At 39.6% G+C, this 22,188-nt stretch overlaps 1 protein-coding gene across 2 annotated transcripts; it reads right to left on the bottom strand.

Moving 5' to 3' along the window:
* Positions 1–683: 683 nt before the first annotated feature.
* cabp2a (calcium binding protein 2a) lies at positions 684–19,985 on the bottom strand. 2 transcript variants are annotated; one of them, XM_070828300.1, is made up of 8 exons: positions 19,926–19,985; positions 19,303–19,485; positions 5,671–5,889; positions 2,911–2,941; positions 1,664–1,798; positions 1,209–1,318; positions 970–1,117; positions 684–781 (listed from the first exon to the last, which is right to left on the bottom strand). In XM_070828300.1, the coding sequence occupies exons 1-8, from the start codon at positions 19,983–19,985 to the stop codon at positions 756–758; spliced, it is 912 nt and encodes a 303-aa protein (XP_070684401.1). In that variant the 3' UTR covers positions 684–755. The 2 variants fall into 2 exon arrangements, with proteins under 2 accessions (XP_070684401.1, XP_070684403.1); XM_070828302.1 differs by lacking the exons at positions 19,303–19,485; positions 19,926–19,985 and adding an exon at positions 6,259–6,303.
* Between the last annotated feature and the right edge of the window lie 2,203 nt (positions 19,986–22,188).

The raw sequence follows: 22,188 nt of genomic DNA, 5'->3' as shown, positions 1-22,188 counted from the left end.
ATGTGTACAGATGTGTAGCAGACACCTAAAATCAGTCAGTTCAGTTATCAGATCTTTGTCAAAAATTACAGTGTCTGCAAGAAATGAATTTGCCAGCATTGGTTGAATTATTTCAAAAGTGCACAGATGAAGATAATGCTAAAAGTAATTGATATGTTGTGAATTTATGTGCTAGTTTGTAAAATAAAGATGGCTATGTTGTCTCATTTACTTGGTCTATTATTCACAAAGGGCTCGCTACAATAATATCACACAATTACATTCATAACAGTTTGTAATGAAGATTTTAGATGTGGCTTTACTGAAATTGTGAAAATAAATCCTCACATACATATTTATGTAACACTTACCACCAGATTCTAGTTGGATAACATGGCATACTGCATTTTGAAGGCTCAGCTCGCCCAGAATATGATATATGATATATATTATAAAATATATATTATAAAAAAACTCCTAAGTGTTGCTGGTAGGTGATTCTCAGTTCATATATATTCAAATTTAAATTTGTTTTAAAAGACAGCTTTGGTTGCATCATGCTTGCTCCTTGCTGAGTCACTCTATAATCTCTCATTACATGTTAAATTCATAATAAATTCACACAACAGTAACACATTTAAGGGGTTCTCTTGAAAGTAAATGAAAAAATAAAGACCACAAGAAGTCTTTGTACATTAATTGAAAATTACAAGAAGATTAACAGTGTGCAGTCTGCTCCTTGCGTATAGTGCAGTAGAATGAGGTTTAGTGAGGAATCAGCGAGACATCATTCGCACAAACTCTGTGGAAAGAAAATATGTGTTGTTATTGCTTGGAAACACAATATTTTTTATTGTTTTTCAAGGAAAATCATGCTCTAAAACTTTTTTTTGGTGCCTTTCATTGCAAACACTGTCCCTTGAGTCTGTATATTCTTACTTTATTTCCTATTTTTACTCAGCTTCCTTACTTAAAGTATTAATGACTCACCTTCGAAGTCCACCTGTCCGTCCCCATTCAGATCTACATCGCGCAAGATCTCATCAATCTCACGGTGGTTGAGCTGCTCCCCCATTAGCTTCTTCATGGCTTCCCTCAGCTCCCCAAGGCTGATCTGACCATCGCCATCAGAGTCAAACTGGAAAACAAAGCGGATGTGGCAAAGAAAATAAAAATGAAAAAGCATATGCAAAGAAATGCATTAGTGAAAGTTGTGAAAAATTGCAGACCTCCTTGAAGGCATCCCTCAGCTCCTTGACTCCAATCATGTCTGCAGTCTCTGCGAGCATCTTGGGACCCATCAGTTCCACAAAGTCCTCAAAGTCCACTCTGCCACCACCTGGAGGGGTAGAAAAAAAAATACACAGAATACAATGTTAATTTTTATTTTTAATTTAATTTTAATTTTAATTTTTTTTGTCTTTATCAAGCAAGCAAAAACCAGATGAATCAGTTAGTGACCAAAGTGATATGTGCTTGGGGAGTTATATAGCTTTAATGCTTTATGGAGTTCTGAAAGTTCTGCATTATGGGCATAGAGCATACGCCCAGACATCAGTCGTCAGTCAGTTCAACAATACATGAGCAATTTGTTAAAGCATATTTAATCCAGTAATTGAATACACATATTTATTTAAACATTGTATATTGAAAAGAAGCATCAGCACAGACATTTTGGACTCACAGATCTGCTGGCTGAGTTCTATCAGTTCCATCTCTGTCGGCATGTATCCCATAGTCCTCATGCACTCGCCCAGGTCCTTACAGCTGATGAAGCCGTCCTTGTCTTTGTCAAACTCCCTGAATGCCTCACGCAGCTCTGCATGGAAAAAGAATGTGTGAGTGAGCGAAAATCAGAGATATTGCTGTTCTGAGAGAAACACTCCATGGGTCTTATGCTAAAACCTTCTCTATGTGATTATTACATTTTTCAAATCAATCTGATGGTTATGTGTTTGTAAGAAATTAGACCATTGGAACTGGGAGTAGCCAATGGTCTAATGGTCGAAGGTGACACATTATAAGTTTTACTGTTTGTAGCTTTAACTAAAAAAAATCATAATTTGAAATCCATTAAAATCCATGCACTAACAACTCTTAGCCTTTGAATTAAATCAGACTTGATTCATAAAACGATTTTAGACATCAAAGTCTATTTACAGATATTTGGAAGTGCTAAAAGGTGCTAAAACCTTTTGTGGCTCCAGCGCTGATAAATTGCCTTATGTGATGTCACTTGAGTCTGTGTCGACTGGGGCTGAACACCTCTGTAATGTGTTCCTCATCTCAGTTTGAGGCTGGTGGCTTGAAGCTATATTAGCTCTTACCAGCATAACACACACGGATCACAAACTGAACTGTTGCTGGTTGGATTGCATTCTGGGTAATGTGGGCACCTGGTTTTGATAGAAAAGAAGGATTGTGGAACAAAGAAAATGATATTTCTGGAGTTTTGATCACAGTGTGTGAGTGTGACAACGTTATAGGAGTGCAATGATAGTCGAGTGAAGTTGCTTTTTAAGGAGTTTGAACATAAAAAAATCCCAAATCTAAGTGACCATTTTCCATAATCAAATCATAAATTACATTCCTGTGAATGTAGAGTGTGAACGTGTGAGCCAAACCTGAGGGATATAAGAACTGTGCATAAACTGTGAGGAATAATCTTCTCCTTTGAATAATAATCCTTCACTTTGATCATCCACAGTTCAAGTTAAAAAAACCCAGCTGGTTCACATATCTGACATTCAACGAGAGGGCAAAGTCAGGAAAGTCTTTTTAAATTCTGCTCTGTACACTTAAGCACAATTTTCACAGTCAAACAGAAGATTTGAGGTTTGAAAGGAAGGCGGTTCGGTAAGAAGACAGGGAAACGACTGAGGGGGTGAGAGATGAGGGAGGATTTGGATTAAGCTTTTGGTATCTCTGTACCTTCCATTTCCTCTGGTCGTAGATCTCTGTCCTGCAGTGGTGTGGATAGACAACAGCACAGAGAAACGGACAGCCAGTTAGGTTACACACATTCTTAATCTTAATCTTCTTTCTGTTTCACACATGCAGTCACAAAAGGCAAAACATGCTGGAAACATTTTAGTGCCTCAGCTCCCAGTGGTTCCTCCAGTCCTATTACGCATTTTTGTTCCATGTTTAACCACCCAAGCGGAGATTCTATTACAGGATTACTTGTTTTTTGATCTGACTGACCTCAATAACCTTTTTAGTCGATCTGCTACACAAACTCATGCCCAATCTCATTCTGCTGATGCCAGCGGAGAAGCTTTGAAAGTCTGCTGCGCATATGCTCCACAACAGGCATTTGAAATGTACAATAAAAAAAATAAAAAAACGCAGAATGACAAATCCTGCAGACTCGCTTTAGCTTGTCTCTCACTTTCCAAACCAACCAACCAATCCAAAGGCACACACACATCTGCATGCACCCACACATGCACCGAAGCTCATGAAACTGTTTGTATGTCGATCTGTTTGTATGTCGATGCATTTTTTTTATTTTTTAACAGTAACACTTTCAACTAAAGCCACGCACAAAAAAACAGTTTCCAGTTTATATTGAACTGGTATGGCATGAGCAAAAGGTGATGCCAGGATAAGTTTGTTCCTCGATGTGTTCTGCGAGGCGGTGACATCAACAGCCGGAATAATACAGGCCTGGATTAGAGGATGCTGGGGAGAGAACAGTGGCGGGGAGATTACAGCTGTAAATTGTATTACAAACCACAAAGGCTTATCGGTTTTTCATTCCTCTATCTGCCGCTGATTTTTTTCATCTGCGTCTGCATCTGCACCATGATTCAGCCAGCACTCGATTAATGAACATTAACACACCTGCATAGGCTAAACATGCAACAAACGCAGACTAATGTTAAAATTCATCACTGCTGGCTTGAGCCAAGTTCAGGTACAGCTGCCACATGTTTTCTTTGTTCTCATTTTGTAATTGTTTTAGCCTAAAAAACAATGATGAGTATTTATTCTATGGTTTATTTTTAGTTTGCCATTTTAGAGAAGAAAAACGGGGATGATGGGGGATTAATTACCAGTAAAGGTCAACACTCTCACCCTATCTACCTCATGGACTAATCTGTGCACTCTGTTGAAGAGTCCCATCTCTTTCCTGGATCCAGGAGAATCAGGAGGCTACTCCACAAGTTCTGGACTGGCTCAGAAAGGTTTGGTGCTGGGTTACTGGACTGACACAAGAGCCTAGCCCTAATGTTCACCATGGTCATCTTGTTTTAGCTAATTAGCACTAAACAGTACATTCAAGTACAGCTGAGGTTGATTGGTTGGACAGTTTTGTTTCACCATCTTTTGATTTGATCATAAATTAAAGTATATTGGATACGTGACAATTCGAACCCTAAATAAAAATAAAGGGTTCAACAAAGTCATTAGGATTAATCCTCTGGGAGGCCACGAAAGTCTGTTCAGCATTTCAAAATTTGGCAAATCTTTAGCACTCAGCAGATACAAAGCAACATTAGTAATCTTATTTCTTGTGACATCATATATAAGACCAGTATTCGCTCTCCTTATCTTCTTTCTTTTGATGCTACTGTGACTGTATACCATTTGGTGCTGTGCAAGTACGTACACTGTTTTTTTTTCACATAGAAACTGCAGTCAGGTGATGAATCCCTGTAGATCTCTGCGACCTTTCACATCGCGCATTCATTTATTTAATCATTTTCAATATCAATTATAGCAGCTTTAAGGTTGTGCTGCCTTTTGACCAGAATTGTGTCCGAGAAAATTCACAAAGTCCACGTTCACAAGGCTGCTTTCATCTATATTTGAAAACTGTGTGGTCACATGTAAAATAATAAATGGATTATATTATGGATAATATGGTGTATATTGTTATATTGTGTTCATCAGTATTGTTACATTTCTCCTCCAGACTCAGCTCAAGGTCTTCCAATAGATCGGGATCCTATAGCTGTGATGAGTGACTACACCACCATCCTAATGGCTCTTTTCAATTAGCGCTGCTGGCTACTCAGTCAGGAAATTACTCTATTATGGATCTCTGCCATATCCCCCATCTCTATATAAGACATTAATCTGAAATAAGACACATGCATAATATCTCAGCAAAGTGAGAAGGTGAATTTATGATCTAAATTACAATATCGACAAATTGGGGGGTCGGTTATACAGTCATTTTAGTGTAATCTGTTATACAGCATGTTATTTTCTTTTTACAGCTCCTATAAGACAAATCAGAAGTCCAATCTAACATTTTTCATTCTTTCTTCATTAAAATATTTTGATTTTATTTCTATTTCCAAGATAACAAATGCTTTGAATATGTGACAAATGTATTGTAAAATAATTCCTGTTTGAAATATAAAAGCTTTATGAAACACTGGAGGTGTTATAAAAGATTATTCTATATCGGTGTTTTCCAAAACAAATTATATTGTGCAACAAAGTCAACAAAGAATTCTTATGAAACTTGGTGATCTGGAGGTACGTAGGACTGATGGGAGGTTGACACACATGGGGATGTGGGCTGTGAAGATGTCACAGTGAAGTGATGGATGGCCTTAACTGCACCCTCACTTGGACAGTGAGGGCTCTGTGAAAATGGATGGATGAAGAGATTTATGGGCGATTTTGGCTATGATAATACTGAACTGTGTGTGTGTGTGTGTGAGTCATACATACAAGTTGGCTCTGTGCGAAGCCCTGCCTGAGGAAAATACAAGCAGGCCCCACTAAGTTGTGCAGCATGTTGCAGTTCTTAACCAGAGCACACAGGGGCTCATCGAACTCCCGCTCGCTCCCTCCTTCCTCCTCGTCATCCGTGTCCTCACCTGCACCACTTAGGCCCCCCAGCATGGCGGCAGCCAGTGGGGTGCCACTTCGATCTATGGGCGACTCCCCCTTGGAGGAGGGGAACCAACCGGATTAGGACCCAGATAAAGTTAAACTTAAATTCCACTGACTGCAATAAAAGTGGCTTGTTCACATGCACAGTTTTGTACCTTTATGGCATTATGTCATTAGTCAAATTTTAAGATATAGATTTATTTATATTCTTCATCCGAAGCCAAATCCATTTGAAAGGCTGCTGCATCTGATTGGAAGTTGTTTACAGTTGTGAGATGTATGACTAACTTTCACAAATTATTTAATTTAGATATGAACATCCACAAAGCATTATTTAAATCTAGCATCGTCTAAATCAAATCAAACTCACTTTGATGAATCTATTTCTCCCAGCTAAAAGTTATTAGTTAAATGCATCCTTACCTTCCTTTTACTGTTCTTTTTAGAAGCCTTGTTGATGTTTCCCATCACCCTGCAATCTTCTTCCTGTCTTCTCCCCTCCCTTTCCTCCACGTTTATACCCACACTTCTCCCCTGTCTCTCTTCCTCTTTTCCTCTTCTTCTCCCTCTCTGTTTAATTGTCACATAAACATCCAAAGTCAATACTAAATCCACTGCCGTCCACGGGATTACACCTTTCACACCCAGTGAGATGAAGACAAATGTTTCCACTTGCACCACTACAACTGAAAGCAAATGAGGAGTCCTCTCAGTGCATGTGCTGCAATCCGAGATCCTATTGGTCCAGTGAGAGGCAAGATAGGCACATTATGCCGCATCAAATCCTAAACTCCTATAGGTTGTTGGAGGCTGTCAATGAGCCTTGAGACATGTAGTGGGATACTATGGAACAGCAGCGGGATGCTGGAGTTTGAGGCGAGGTGGGAGAGACGGGTCATATCTGGGCTGAAACAACCTGCTGCTGCCAGACTGGCTCTGATTGCATGACTCGACCATTTTCTCTCTCCCCTTTCTATCCCTTTCTGTCTCTCTCTCAAGCAAAACACACTTTTTTTTCTATTTATCTGTCACCCCCCCCCCCTTTGCCACGAGTGATCCCTTGAATTTGGACCAACTTAATCTAATCCACCCCACCCACCTTCCTCTCTCAGTCTCTCAGACATCGTGCTTATGGTTTCAAAATGACTAGTCTGGCAGAACTCTATGTGTTTATTTGTGTGTGTGTGTGTGTGTGTGTGTGTGTGTGTGTGAGAGAAAGAGCGAGAGAGAGAGATAGCGCGCGTGCGTGAGAGAGAGAGAGGTGAGGGATTGGGGGGGATGGTAGAATTATGGATGGAGAATTGGCTGCCTGTTTAATCCCTGGCATTTCAGATTAGAGGGAAAGAGTTATGTTGACAGGCCACATGGGGTAGCTTGAAGTGGGAGTGATAGTGGAAGTGTGTTTATGTTACTCAGCTCCCATTTGAAGCACAAAGACAGATGGAGGTAGAAAGAGAGGGATGAGTAACCTCAAGAAGTAACTTGTGTAAATGCTGGAAACAAAAGGGCACACATAACAAATTACGCTGATATTGAAAACTAAAGGATTGATCTCTCTTGGATGCCAGTTATAAACTGAAGTGCTAAACAGAACCTCAAGACCACTTTGACCGGCCCTGGAACCAGTATTTAATATAAACATTCAACTGTTTGGTTAATTTTTCTATAAATATTATCGTCCTAAATATGAATCTAACTCTTTATATTTTATGTATAATAATATGTCCCCACATTATGGTCTGATGACATTGTTACTTTCATTTCATTCAATTCAAAATCTAATTTAGTAGTTACATTTACTGTGAATGTCTGAACCATCTATCTTTGAAAAAGTTTGACTAAATCCCAACCAAACTCTAATCAAATTTTGATTGCTTTGGAAAAGATCACATTTTATTCCAACCATTCAACTGTTCAGATATATTTTGTGTTAATGTTATCTTCCTGTAATCTGGTCAGTATAGTAAACTGCTTTCATTTTAAATTAAAAACAAAAAATACAGAAAATCAGTCAAATGTAGGATGCAAACTCTTCTTCGTGTCATTACAATAACCCTAAATTTCCAAAAAATATGGGACATTGACCTTGATGTCCTCATTGCTAGCCACGGCATCTGTCCTGGCATGGTACGGCATGGTATCTTTTCTGTGCATCTCATCATTAGACTTGCTTACTTCCATCCACGCTGCTTCACTCCTTAACCCGCTGCTGAATGGAAGGTCTGGCTCTGCTGCTTGACTGTGTCTATTAAGGTTGTTCATCATCCAGAGGTAATCTTGACCAAACACCAGCACGGTGTAATCGGAGGGTATCATGAATATCTTAAAATTATGTTTCACTTCTCCTTTCTACAGTACATTATTATTTTTTTTTTTACTTACTTTATTGAATCTTTCAAATTCCATAAGGGGCACAGGTTTTGCTGGCAATCTATTTTGCTTTTAGCTCATTCCCCCCAAGGGTGGGGGGAAGATAGAGGTGTGGGTGCCTGTCTACTACACCATCAGTATCGACAAAACCACCAGATGGCACCACAGAAAGGAAAATTCAAATAAAATTAAATCTCAGTTTTTACATTTCAGTGTTTTCTCACATTTTTGGAAAATTCTTGCTGTGCAAGATTTCCTGAGTTCTTTATTAATGTATTCCTTCCTTTCACCTTTCTCTCTCTTTCACTGTTCGGTGCCATTTACATCCCGATCCAATTGTCATGAAAGCAAGAAATACCAATCCTGCAGAAGCTAAATTAAATCCTTCATTGAAGCCTCACAATCCCTACTTTTTGATCGGACATTTTGCTGCTTAGAGTTGTTGTATCTATCAGCAGTAGCAGAGCAGGTGATGGGCACCTGCAGCCCTCATCCTGTGTAGTCACTTTAGGAGAACAGACACATTTCCCCCCGCCCTGTCACTCCCCTCTATCTGTTTTGTACGTTTCTCCACTTTATATTTTTTCTACATATCACTATTTCTTATTTCAATGTCAGTGTAGATCTCTTATTTTGATTCCTTTCTTCTGGCTTCATAAATAACTGGGTACCTACATGCTTTAAAGCTAAATGAGAATACATAACACAGACCTCATCGCACAGTCCATCTGATAGGAATAGAAACTATTCATGAGCAGCTTTTTTCTACTTCACACTGTCGATGTGTCACCAGGAGAGTGCAGCAAAGCTCAGCTTGTTGCTTGTGCAAAGACGACCTTGTGCTGAGCTGCAACACGCCACCACCAGATGCCAGCCTCGTGCTGTCTTGCTGTTGAAGGCACAAGTACATCATTTCAGTTTCAAAAACCATTTGTTTGCACTTGGCAGAAAGAAAAGGGAGAGATTCGGCGAGGTGTGGTCAGTGGGCAGATGTTGAATGGGGGGAATTTTGGCAACTAAAACGCTGTATCCAACATAAAAGGACATTTCTGTCATGGATATTGAATATTTTGAAATGTTTCGAATCTGTGGAACTGCATATTATGATGTGTGTCGTGTGGCCATCTTGGCTGTTGTTGCTGTTTGGGGTCTCGTAAGCCCATATGGGCGAGGCACCACAAATGGTGCAGGACACATATAGATACATAAGTCAGTCAATCAGTTGCGCAATAGGACAATCACTGACATCATTCTGAGCCTGACCCTGCAGCCTGGCCTTTCTATGGACTTTGGGGAATTAAAAAACATTTCCACTGTGAATCTATTAGTAGAGAGGACAGAGCGTGATGAGATGACTTGCGATAAAGGATTTGAATCCACAGTGTGTCGGTTATATAATAGTATGTGCCTTAGCCCACTGATCCAGCTGGACACCCATCAGATTAGAAAATGGTAGCCTCAGTCCTGTAATGGGCTTTTTCCAGCATTGTTTACCACGCTGTTCTTGCAACAAGGGCTTAAGGTGGTATCAAACGGAGACATCTCGAACAAATACAAAGTAGAAAAAAAAGTAGACGCACGCTCTTACAGAAAATCACATTCACGCAGAAAGAAAGCGCTCAGTAGTGGCTCAGTCTTGCACAGCGGGGAAAAAAAGATGCACTGACATTCGACCTCAATCAACAGCCCGGTGTGAACACAAAGCTTCACAGCCATAAAACCCAAAACAGAGCAGTTGGGTGAGAATTCATGCTCTATCCCTCGACAACAGCGAGCGGACCAGATGTCTGAAAGACGAGGATAGAAGATAGGCCAACCGAAAATCCAGTGGCGGGGCAGAAAACAACATGCTGGATGCGTTCCAAAAGTCAGGATTTTGCATGCCATGCTATGCTAACAGCTTTGTTGTAGGTCAGGTCAAACATTTTGGCTGAGATGGTGTTTGTCCATGTGTAGCTGCATGCTTACACATGCTTGCACGCTGACACACAAACACAAATTTATTACAAATGCTGTAAATTCCTGTGAGGCTTCAATAAGTTGACCTACAAATAAACTTTGTAGATATTGACTTCAGAAATTCTAAAAAAACGACAGCAATTTCTGAGTCATCGTGTTATTGTGGCTGTACTCTACACCATTTCCAGCCTGCATTATATCAGTGTCATCAAACTGTTACAATTTGCACAAGGCTGGCTCCATAATCCCAGTGCATTAAAGATGGGTAATAACACTCTTGTGTGGTATACTAAGCCTGTCAGAGCTTTAACAGAAAAATACAGTGCTTTCATTCAGACTCTGTACCATCCATAACCATTTTCTGACCCTGAATGTGTGCTTGATCTCTCTGGCAAATGTATTTATCTGCGAAGACATCCGTAAGATGAGTTGCAGGGAAGGGGATCAAGCTGAGGTGAATTGAGCTAAACCAAACCGAGTTAAGATTGTTAAGAGTTGATACACTAACGTTAAAAATGAAATGAAATCATTTATGACAGTTAGAACAATACATTTCACCAGTTCACATAATGACTGAAAATGATGAATACAACCTCCGAGCATGAGCACAAACACTTACTTGTACTGAATGTAACTGTAATGTATCTTATGACTCCAGGTCACAGGTCTCCTGTATTAAAGGCCCTCAAGGTAACACAATGATAAATACACCTTTTCTTAGAGCTGCACGAATTATTTGTATATATCAACAGCAGAAAAAATGATGCAGTGTAAAAGGCATCACTCATAATGACAAAGAATTATCATCCATTTGTAGGTTCCCACGGCTCTTTGGGGCATTTTAGCATCTTCAGCTTTTTATTTTGCTTTACGACTTTGGTTCACTCTCCACTGTTCCACTGTTTCCAGTGAAAAGCTTTCATAAGACCACTGAAAACTGGGTGTTTGCATACGAGCATCTGCTCTAAACACTACGACGTCAGTGTTGTGTTTGCAGCTTGTTCTGCAGTGCCCAACTAGACGAGAAAAGCCATTAGTGCAGCTTTAAGTCTAACCTTTTTACAAATGGAATATGGCAATCACACTCAAAACCAGTTTATCCACTGACAGATGTTGATTCTGATTCAAAAATTGGAAACAAGTTCTATAGCAGACTTAGATACACTATCTAATATAAATTGAGCCAATAGTATTTCTGTTTTCTTTCTGTTTTTCCCAGAAACATTTTGAGAGTAAGAACAGGAACAGAAATAAAGGGAGAAGAAAGATGAAAACCATATCTAAAATATTAAACCATTGCTTCATGAAACCTTCATCAGACCTGAATTTAGATCCAAACTCTGGGCTATGTGTGGTGACTGCCATAGTTCATATAAGGAAAAACTCCTGGCATCATCAGCAGAGGATATCAATTTAACCAGACATCATTTTACAGACTGCAGCCACATATGGCTGGCTGGATTGTCCCACATTCCCTGCTCTCATTCTCACCCACTTACCCATTCCCAAAAGGAGGATAATTCCTTTTGCACCTGTCCAGATTTTGTTTATACATTTTCATGTGACCTAAAAATTAGATTTGAGTTTTCTCTGAGGTCCTGGAGGTCCTATGGATTAGTCTCTGCAAAAAATCGGATGCTGGGATGGAAAGTAACGGAAAGGTTGGAACTGTGTGTTCTTTATCTTCATCCATGAGTATATGCTGAGAGTGCACCAGTGGTAATGGTCCATCAACTAACCCGCTTTTAAATCTGTCCACTAAACCTGCTCTTGTCTTTTGCTCTCATTGCTGTGTATCCACTGTCAACAAATACTGACATTTGACAGCAAGAATCTGTAGCTTGATCTAATGTTTTCTAACAAAAAGAGAGTTAATTGCTGATGAACTTGTTCCCTAAAAGCTTAGTTCTGAAAAACTCACAAAAATGCACGACTATTCTTATTTTTGTATAAAAATAAAAATAATGATATACACCAATGCTGCACCACAAGCAAAAATAATGTCGTATGTCGTGAAAATAAGCTGTGGAGAGATCTTGGATTCAGATCGAATGTTTTGAGGTTAATGGTTAAGATAACGTTAAGATTCCTTCATAAAATTAACTGAATTTCCAAATAAATCACATTTTCAGGGTGTGTGACTACAGAGTGTATTCCCTGTCTTTATTCAAGACTGTGGTCTTTTAATGGGAGAGCATGATTTATTGATTTCATGTTCAGACCGTTCAGTATTTTCCCACAAAACCCTGCCCTCAAACTTCCTCCAGACCAAGAAAATCACACAGGAATTGGTAATGTGGTTATGTGGTTAGACAGCCAGTTTAGATCAGATATCAGATCATTTCACAAAGAAAAAGCAGGCTTTCAAAACCTGTGTTGACACAGCCTGCTTTTCATAATATCACAATCTAAGTTGTTCCATTACAGTTATGGAATTAAAAATGTAACTATAGTTAAGTTAAGTGCAATAAAATGACAAATGAAAAGTCAAATAATTATGAAGAATGCCTGCATGCAAGTGTAAGCAACATTTTAAAGCGTTGGTTTAGTTTAGCTTAGTTCAGCTGTGATAACTTTCCAAAGTTTTGTTTACTGTCTTTAAGTATCATAAATCATTGTGCAGTGATTTGGTGTCTGATAAGCCAACAAATTCATGGTTCTATCATTCTTCCTTGAGATTTATTGTTTCAGTACCTTAAGACATACAGTTGGGCAAAAAAGTATTTAGTCAGCCACCAATTGTGCAAGTTCTCCCACTTGAAAAGATGAGAGAGGCCTGTAATTTTCATCATAGGTATACCTCAACTATGAGAGACAAAATGAGAAAAAAAAAATTCCAGAAAATCACATTGTCTGATTTTTAAAGTTAAATTATAATGGAAAATAAGTATTTGGTCAATAACAAAAGTTCATCTCAATACTGTGTTATATACCCTTTATTGGCAATCACAGAGGTCAAACGTTTTCTGTAGGCACTGCAGGATTTGAGTCCCTGGCGGCGTAGTGTGTTACTGATGGTAGCCTTTGTTACTTTGGTCCCAGCTCTCTGCAGGTCATTCACTAGGTCCCCCCGTGTGGTTCTGGGATTTTTGCTCACCGTTCTTGTGATCATTTCGACCCCACGGGGTGAGATCTTGCGTGGAGCCCCAGATCGAGGGAGATTATCAGTGGTCTTGTATGTCTTCCATTTTCTAATAATTGCTCCCATAGTTGATTTCTTCACACCAAGCTGCTTACCTATTGCAGATTCAGTCTTCCCAGTGTGGTGCAGGTCTACAATTTTGTTTCTGATGTCCTTTGACAGCTCTTTGGTCTTGGCCATAGTGGAGTTTGGAGTGTGACTGTTTGAGGTTGTGGACAGGTGTCTTTTATACTGATAACGAGTTCAAACAGGTGCCATTAATACAGGTAACGAGTGGAGGACAGAGGAGCCTCTTAAAGAAGAAGTTACAGGTCTGTGAGAGCCAGAAATCTTGCTTGTTTGTAGGTGACCAAATACTTATTTTACCGAGGAATTTACCAATTAATTCATTAAAAATCCTACAATGTGATTTCCTGGATTCTTTCCCCCCATTCTGTCTCTCATAGTTGAAGTGTACCTATGATGAAAATTACAGGCGTCTCTAATCTTTTTAAGTGGGAGAACTTGCACAATTGGTGGCTGACTAAATACTTTTTTGCCCCACTGTATGCCTGAGATTGTTTTTTTTACTGGGGAGGGGGGGATTGGTTTTGTGTGAATACCTGCATGTCTAACTATGAGATTGTCCTCGCAAGAAGAACAACAGCATCAGTCCTTTCAGGAAGTACGGTTACGTTCAGGTGTCACAGGTGTCACAGGTGTTTGTTTTTTTTTAATCTTGGATTCAAACCTCTACTTGGTTCATCTGTGATATATTTATCAGTGACAGATGACCACCGGAATCCAAACACCACTTAATTTGGATTATGTGGTCCTGAGGGCTGCAAAACACATATCTCACCTGCATGTGTTGGAGCCCTTGGAAAGAGAAAGACTTTGTTGACCTGTTTTGCCATATTGACACATCTTCAGTCTATACAACTACTATAATGAACAAATATAAAAGCAATGTGCATAAGTTGACTCTCTCAGACAGTTCTAAAACTTGAGATACTGAGTTAACAGTAAAATGATGCTAATTTGATTCATGTTCAATTTAACGATCACACTAAGTGCCATGTTGAACTGTTGCATAATGCAGAGATTTCCCCATTTTATTAGTAACTGCCTTGTTTCTGTAAATAAGCTGACTTATAAGTGATGTTTTGCATTTGATTGTAACAAATTAAGCATTGCAAAAAAAGTCAAACATGGATTAGCATGCAGGTCATAGTGAGTCTTAACTTTAAAAGTGGTCAAATCTCTTACTGAATCTGACTGAAGCATTCATTTAAAGTTTGATGTGCTGTCAGATTGTCAGATTTCACAGAAATGCATCCCAGAATTGAGTCCTAGTGTGCACTGTCGTGTAAGTGATGCGCGTTTAACCGGCTGTCTTGTCCTCTGACTCATTTAAGCTCTAATCTCCCTTTATGTTGCAATCAGCCTCTTCTCTCTTTCTTTGTGACATTCTGCCGTCCGTCAGTTCCCGACCCTCATCCCAGCCCTCCCCTTCTTCAGTTTCTCATCATTCACCCCATCTGTTGCTGAATGTATGAAATGTCTGGTCTGAACAATGAGCACTAGAGGGTAAAAAAAAGAGACAAAACAGAGTAAACAAAAACACAGCAGGGCGCCCCGTTCTTTGCAGCAGATGATGGATGTTTTGTGATAGTAAACAAATGAGTGAAAGTGACACTTTTGCTCGTTTCCAAAGCAACAAATGGTCTTGGACCCAAATACATAAGTCACTTCCTTATAAGGTATGAAGCATCCAGACCAGCGTTTAGAATCAGGTCTATGGTGAAGCAGCTTTTAGTTTCAATGCTCCCCACCTATGGAAGAAGCCTCCTGAAAACCTAAGGTCTGCCAAAACTGTCAGTGCATTTAAATCAGGTCATAAAACATCACTGTTCACTGTGGCTTTCCAATGAAAGAGCTACATAACTTTCCTTTAATTTGTAACTATTTATACACATGCTTTTATTGTCTTTTAATGCAGCTTCTCTTATGCTTTAACTATTTATTTTCTTGTGCTTTTATTATCTTTTACATGCAATTTTAATGTTTCTGTAAAGCACTTTGAATTGCCTTGCCTTGCCTTGTACTTTTTAATTTAGGAAAGGCTCCATGCTCCAAACTTACATTTTTTTTTAACATTGAATATTCAAGACCCGTCAGAAACATAGACACATTTGGAAATGTAGACACCAACTTTGGGTTTAGTCACAAACTGTCGCTGTTGTGGGAACTATATGACTAAAACCCAGAGACGTACAGATCAAGGTCCGACAGGGACAGTCTGTGTAGTCTGCTTGCAAACCTGCACTGTACAGAAACACACAAGCACCAGGTGATGACATAACTGAAAACTTGTTAAAGTAGGACGGGCTGGAATACTGATTCACACAAACCTCTGCAAACAAACATAAAGTTTTGGTGAGCCTCTATTTATAATTAATAAAAACTTTATAGCTCTGGCAGAATTGTGGACTTTTCAGATGACATTAAGTTCGGTATTAGCCCATGAAATGACCTGTTACCTTGTTACCAGTTGTTCTCAACACCATTAGAATTGTTGAGATGTTACCTACCGCACCTACCAGCTGGCCAGAAGATGCATATCATCTGGTATTAAAAATACTCCCAAAATTACACGTACGATCATTGGAGAGTACCAGCCACAAACCATGTCATCACAGTAACAATAGAACACTGGTTAACATGTGAAATGCTCACATTTTGGTTACATTAAGGCACCAAAGTATGTGTTTACGTTCAGGAAAAGATGATAGTTTGGATTAAAATAAGTGCGTTAGTACAGTTAAGTAAGTGACATAAAATTACGTAGCTGTGTAGTTTAAGAAAATAAACTCACACAAACAGCATTCTAGTAGTCAAAGTCCTGTGATTGACCAACCCAGCCTCCTCCTCCTCCTCCTTCTGCCACCTATATGAACTTTTTTAAGTCATCGGACAGCTTACTCAATAGCCTGATGATAGTTGAACTGGGTGTTCCTGCCCACACTGGCTGTTGCGCACTGTCAGATTAGCATTTTAAGTGCACTCAAGCGTTCCTGTAGACATAGATTCTGTGCAATATGCTTGCATGTCCTATGTGAGGTCACAGGTCAGGGTGTGAAATCCATGTAAGAGGCAGAAGCTCTGATGATCTACTCAGAGAGATTATTCTTTTCCTTCTCTCCGACCACTCAGCTCTCCGTCTCTCATTTAGAATTCTTCCCTTCTATGTCACTGCCACTGTAGTTTGTGGTCTGTCTCAATCAGCTGACGGCAATAGCTGAGAAAAATTAGTCAGTCTGTCAGTCTTTGAGGAAGTTCCTTAGTCTGATTTTGACTTGAAAACAAAATCTTTCAGGTCATTGTGCGTTTCTCTTCCCTTATACATAATTACACAAGGGTCATTGCATTGCTAGCAAACATGTTAAGTGCATTTCACTTCTCCTAAAACATTTACAGAGCTTATGTTTGGGATATTATGAAACCAGCATTGTTTACATCTATATTTGCTAGATTGCAGGCTTGCAGGCAGACTGATCTCAGAAAAATAATGTGAAAACACTGATGAGATGGTGGTGGCATGTAATGTGTTAAAATTGCATCGTCACAAGAGAGGTCAGGGTGGATGTATGGGTCAAACGCAAGACCTCCACCCAGGAGAGTGCTGTTTGTGTCCTGTGTGAAACCAAAAACTACTGTTGACGTATTTTAACCGATGTACAAAAAGTAACTTCATATCCATAACTAACATTTCTATATTTTAAGACAAACCATGATCTTTTCCTAGACCTAGGGTTAGGATTAAGGTTATGGTTAATGCTACTCTTGGTGTCTAAACATAACCAAACTGTGACTGCTTCACAACGTTAACCACACATTTGTTATTGTTACCTGGTGAGAAAGGTCCCATCAGCTGTATGTATGATACGTCATATATGACATATCAGACATACAGTGGGGCAAAAAAGTATTTAGTCAGCCACCAATTGTGCAAGTTCTCCCACTTAAAAAGATGACAGAGGCCTGTAATTTTCATCATAGGTATACCTCAACTATGAGAGACAAAATGAGAAAAAAAAATCCAGAAAATCACATTGTCTGATTTTTAAAGAATTTATTTGCAAATTATAGTGGAAAATAAGTATTTGGTCAATAACAAAAGTTCATCTCCATACTTTTTTTTGTTATATACCCTTTGTTGGCAATGACAGGTCAAACATTTTCTGTAAGTCTTCACAAGGTTTTCACACACTGTTGCTGGTATTTTGGCCCATTCCTCCATGCAGATCTCCTCTAGAGCAGTGATGTTTTGGGGGCTGTCGCTGAGCAACACGGACTTTCAACTCCCTCCAAAGATTTTCTATGGGGTTGAGATCTGGAGACTGGCTAGGCCACTCCAGGACCTTGAAATGCTTCTTACGAAGCCACTCCTTCATTGCCCGGGCGGTGTGTTTGGGATCATTGTCATGCTGAAAGACCCAGCCACGTTTCATCTTCAATGCTTGCTGATGGAAGGAGGTTTTCACTCAAAATCTCACGATACATGGCCCCATTCATTCTTTCCTTTACACGGATAAGTCGTTCTGGTCACTTTGCAGAAAAACAGCCCCAAAGCATGATGCTTCCACCCCCATGCTTCACAGTAGGTATGGTGTTCTTTGGATGCAACTCAGCATTCTTTCTCCTCCAAACACTACAAGTTGAGTTTTTACCAAAAAGTTCTATTTTGGTTTCATCTGACCATATGACATTCTCCCAATCCTCTTCTGGATCATCCAAATGCTCTCTAGCAAACTTCAGACGGGCCTGGACATGTACTGGCTTAAGCAGGGGGACACGTCTGGCACTGCAGGATTTGAGTCCCTGGCGGCGTAGTGTGTTACTGATGGTAGCCTTTGTTACTTTGGTCCCAGCTCATTCACTAGGTCCCCCCGTATGGTTCTGGGATTTTTGCTCACCATTCTTGTGATCATTTTGACCCCACGGGGTGAGATCTTGCGTGGAGCCCCAGATTGAGGGAGATTATCAGTGGTCTTGTATGTCTTCCATTTTCTAATAATTGCTCCCACAGTTGATTTCTTCACACCAAGCTGCTTCTATTGCAGATTCAGTCTTCCCAGTGTGGTGCAGGTCTACAATTTTGTTTCTGGTGTTCTTTGACAGCTCTTTGGTCTTGGCCATAGTGGAGTTTGGAGTGTGACTGTTTGAGGTTGTGGACAGGTGTCTTTTATACTGATAACGAGTTCAAACAGGTGCCATTAATACAGGTAACGAGTGGAGGACAGAGGAGCCTCTTAAAGAATAAGTTACAGGCCCGTGAGAGCCAGAAATCTTGCTTGTTTGTAGGTGACCAAATACTTATTTTACCGAGGAATTTACCAATTAATTCATTAAAAATCCTACAATGTGATTTCCTGGATTCTTTCCCCCCATTCTGTCTCTCATAGTTGAAGTGTACCTATGATGAAAATTACAGGCGTCTCTCATCTTTTTAAGTGGGAGAACTTGCACAATTGGTGGCTGACTAAATACTTTTTTGCCCCACTGTATAACGGTTTCTGTGGTGCCGACTCGTAATTTAAAGACTTTACGAGCCGCCACCACCACTTCATACTGTGCTGAGAGGTCATTTCACATATTTCTTCCCAATGAGGTACAAACAAAATGGGGACCAACCCATCAAAATGTCCATATCTCTGCTAGTCCAACAACTCCACAGAGAACCTTATAATCAACTGATAGTTTGATAGCTGTGAGGTAATGCGCATAGATAGCTCAAGTCATTGTAGCAGTGAGCTGCTGCATTCATTCATTCATTCATTCCTCGACAAGCAGTTTCTCCATTTGCTACATATATGTCAGTGTCCAAAATCATTTTGAACACAGTATAGGTATATCAGCCAAACAAACCTCAACAGCGCCACATAGACATTTCTGAGAAGCATACTTACACAAAGACCCCTGGACTACATGTAATGGCTGGTGCCGTGTCCTACCTGTCCAAAGACTGAGTCGACAATGGGTCGCAGCTTCCTCCTGTCTCCCTCTTGCAGCCAGACGTCATCGGGGTCTTCCACAGGGGAAGACAGACTCAAGGTCTTTGCCTTGGGCTTCGGAGGCCTCTTTATACTAGCTGAACTCCATCGCCTGAGTGACTCGATCTTCTTCTTTATTGAACCCTGAAGGACAGATGATGTGAGAAAATTGTTCCACGTTGAATTGACACGAAAAGTGAACGAACAGCGACGTTATGATTAAATGAGTGAAGTGAAATATCTTCAAGGTTGAGGCAAAGGAGCTGCAGCAGCACAGGTAGACCTACGGCACACACACTGACACACCTACTGTAGGTGAAATTGCATTAACACAAATGGCATTTACTATTTTACCGTTTAACATAACTGTTTTAATGTACCAGCACGTTAAAAAATGAGCACTTTAAATGAAATACTCTAGTCTGGGAGCTGTAAACAATTAAATTAACTAGTGTGTCCATGGCAGCCAGGCCTCTGAGGACAAACACTGGGTCACCACAGTATATCATGTTGAGTTTGTGAGAGCAGCGGTGGCAGGATTTAGGACACAGCAAACTCATATTTTGGCGTGTATATCCACTGACCTTCTTCATTAACTTCCCCTCAGGCACCTCCATGGATGATATGCTTTTTGCGTCGGTCATCTTTGCAGCCCAGCATGCACAGAGACGTCCTGTCACGCTCGTGTCCACTCCCACTCTTTATCTGTCTCTAGAGCATCTGACACCCGTTGATAATCTGAGGCACATCTCCTACTGTTGTTGCTCCTCCTTCTCTCATCCCTCTTTAATCCCTCTTCCTGTATCTACGTCCATCATTCACTTTTTTCATCTGTCGCCTTTTATCCATCTCTTCCCTTTGGTTTCTCTCCCTGCAAATATTGCGCTCACACACAGATGCTGCTGTAGTTCATTCAGACACAAATGTAGACAGAATTTAACTTCCATCTTTTTGAACTCTTGCTGGGAATTAATGTGGCTAATATATAAAATGTTTTTTGCCTGCTCTTGGGTACCTCATCTCATGAAGAAAATATGTTTTTAATTGATTGAAAAAGTGTAACAGTTTCACACAATTTCTTTTGGCATTTTTTTAGGCTGTCTATTGAGTCAAAGCTTTGGAATTTCTGAGGCTGAGCATTTGTTTCTGTTTCTGTATCTTTGTTTTCATGACTGAGTAACATGCCATGAAAACAAAGGGAAATTCTGACCTTTTGGGTTTTCCTCACTTTCACACTGCTCCAGACATAAATGACGAGTTTCCTCCTCATACCCCAATCACCTGACAAATGCCAGAGCTGAGTCATAAAAGATTAAAGTTTCTGGGCTATCTTAAACAGCAGTGCAGTGAAAAAATAAAGTCACTGTATGTCATGTTCACAGAAGAAGTTATTTTGGTAAAGATTTAATGGATATATTTTGGAAATGGAATGTCTTGATCTCTGTATACAACGCAATGTTAGAATCAAAATGGATTTGACCATAGTGGAAGAGTGAAAAATAATTTATATACATCAAAACCCTTAAATGGTAACAAAGGCATTCCTCCATACAGAGGCCACACCCACTCAATGCAGGAACAACTGCACTTTCGCTGCTTAGCAACCCACCTAACTCTTAGCTTTGCCATTTTTATTTTTCCGCGCTTGCTTTACTATTTTCTTTATTTATAATCCTTTTTGTCCAACTTATAAGTTTAACTTTTATCATTTTGTCTTTACTTTTCTTTACGTATCAGTTTATCCCAGTGCTTCTCAATTATTTTCTGTTACGCCCCCCCACAGGAAGAAGAAAACATTTCGTGCCCCCCCCCATTCTCCGCAGCGACTATATATAGTATCATTTGTCTATAAAATTGTTATAAGTACACCTCTGCATAACATTGTATCGTTATTAACATTAAAGAAAACAACAAAAAGAAAAAAGAAAGAAATATAGATCAACTTACAATAAAGAATAGCTTTATTAACATTGTTTTTTAGTCTAACAGAAAATATTTAAAGTGCATCAATTGAAGGCAAGCGCTACATATGCTTTGTCATATTTCCTCATCTTGGGTTTCGGGAGACTTTCGTTTGTCTCATTATCTCCGTCTCTCTCCGCCTTTCTTTTCATCCCTGTTATAATATAATTTTTCCATGGTGTCTCTTGAGGGTTTGTTCACTACACTTAATTTCTACCGCTCTGCTGTGTGTACGCATACTCAACAACAAAACCCTACACATAGAGCTAATACTCCCTGCGCACACTCTGACAATGAGAGCGCCACTGCCACCTACTGTAGGGAATGTGCAATTACTAGTGGTGTGCGATACTGCTAGATTTGGTATCGATCCGATACCAAGTAAATACAGGGCAGGTATCGCTGATACCGATAAAGATATCGATACTTTTTTAAATGCATCCCCATGCGGTGAGCTCTTGCGTGTAGCCCCAGATCGAGGGAGATTATCAGTGATCTTGTATGTCTTCCATTTTCTAATAATTGCTCCCACAGTTGATTTCTTCACACCAAGCCGCTTACCTATTGCAGATTCAGAATTCAGAATTCAGCTTAGAATAATTGATGAGAATTTAAACCGTGCACCGATCGAATGGTTTTGAGAGTGTAATAATAATTAATTAATTTAATTTTAATTTTAGGTCAAACATTTTAATTTCTCTCTTCTCCCTTTTCCTTTCATAATTTTCCTGTGTCATCTCTTCATTCAAGTAAGTATAACTTAACAATAACAGAAGATAGCATCCACAGGTGTTCACAGAATGACTTAGGGATCAGACTCTGACATTGAACACATTCTCCTCAATTTACAGATACGAGAGCAAACGTGCAAGAAATTACGTTAAT

This window comes from Pempheris klunzingeri, chromosome 3 (genome assembly GCF_042242105.1).
Source record: "Pempheris klunzingeri isolate RE-2024b chromosome 3, fPemKlu1.hap1, whole genome shotgun sequence".
Lineage (NCBI taxonomy): Eukaryota > Metazoa > Chordata > Actinopteri > Acropomatiformes > Pempheridae > Pempheris > Pempheris klunzingeri.
The sequence above is the reverse complement of the archived record's forward strand: the minus strand, read 5'-3'. Positions and strand labels throughout refer to the sequence as shown.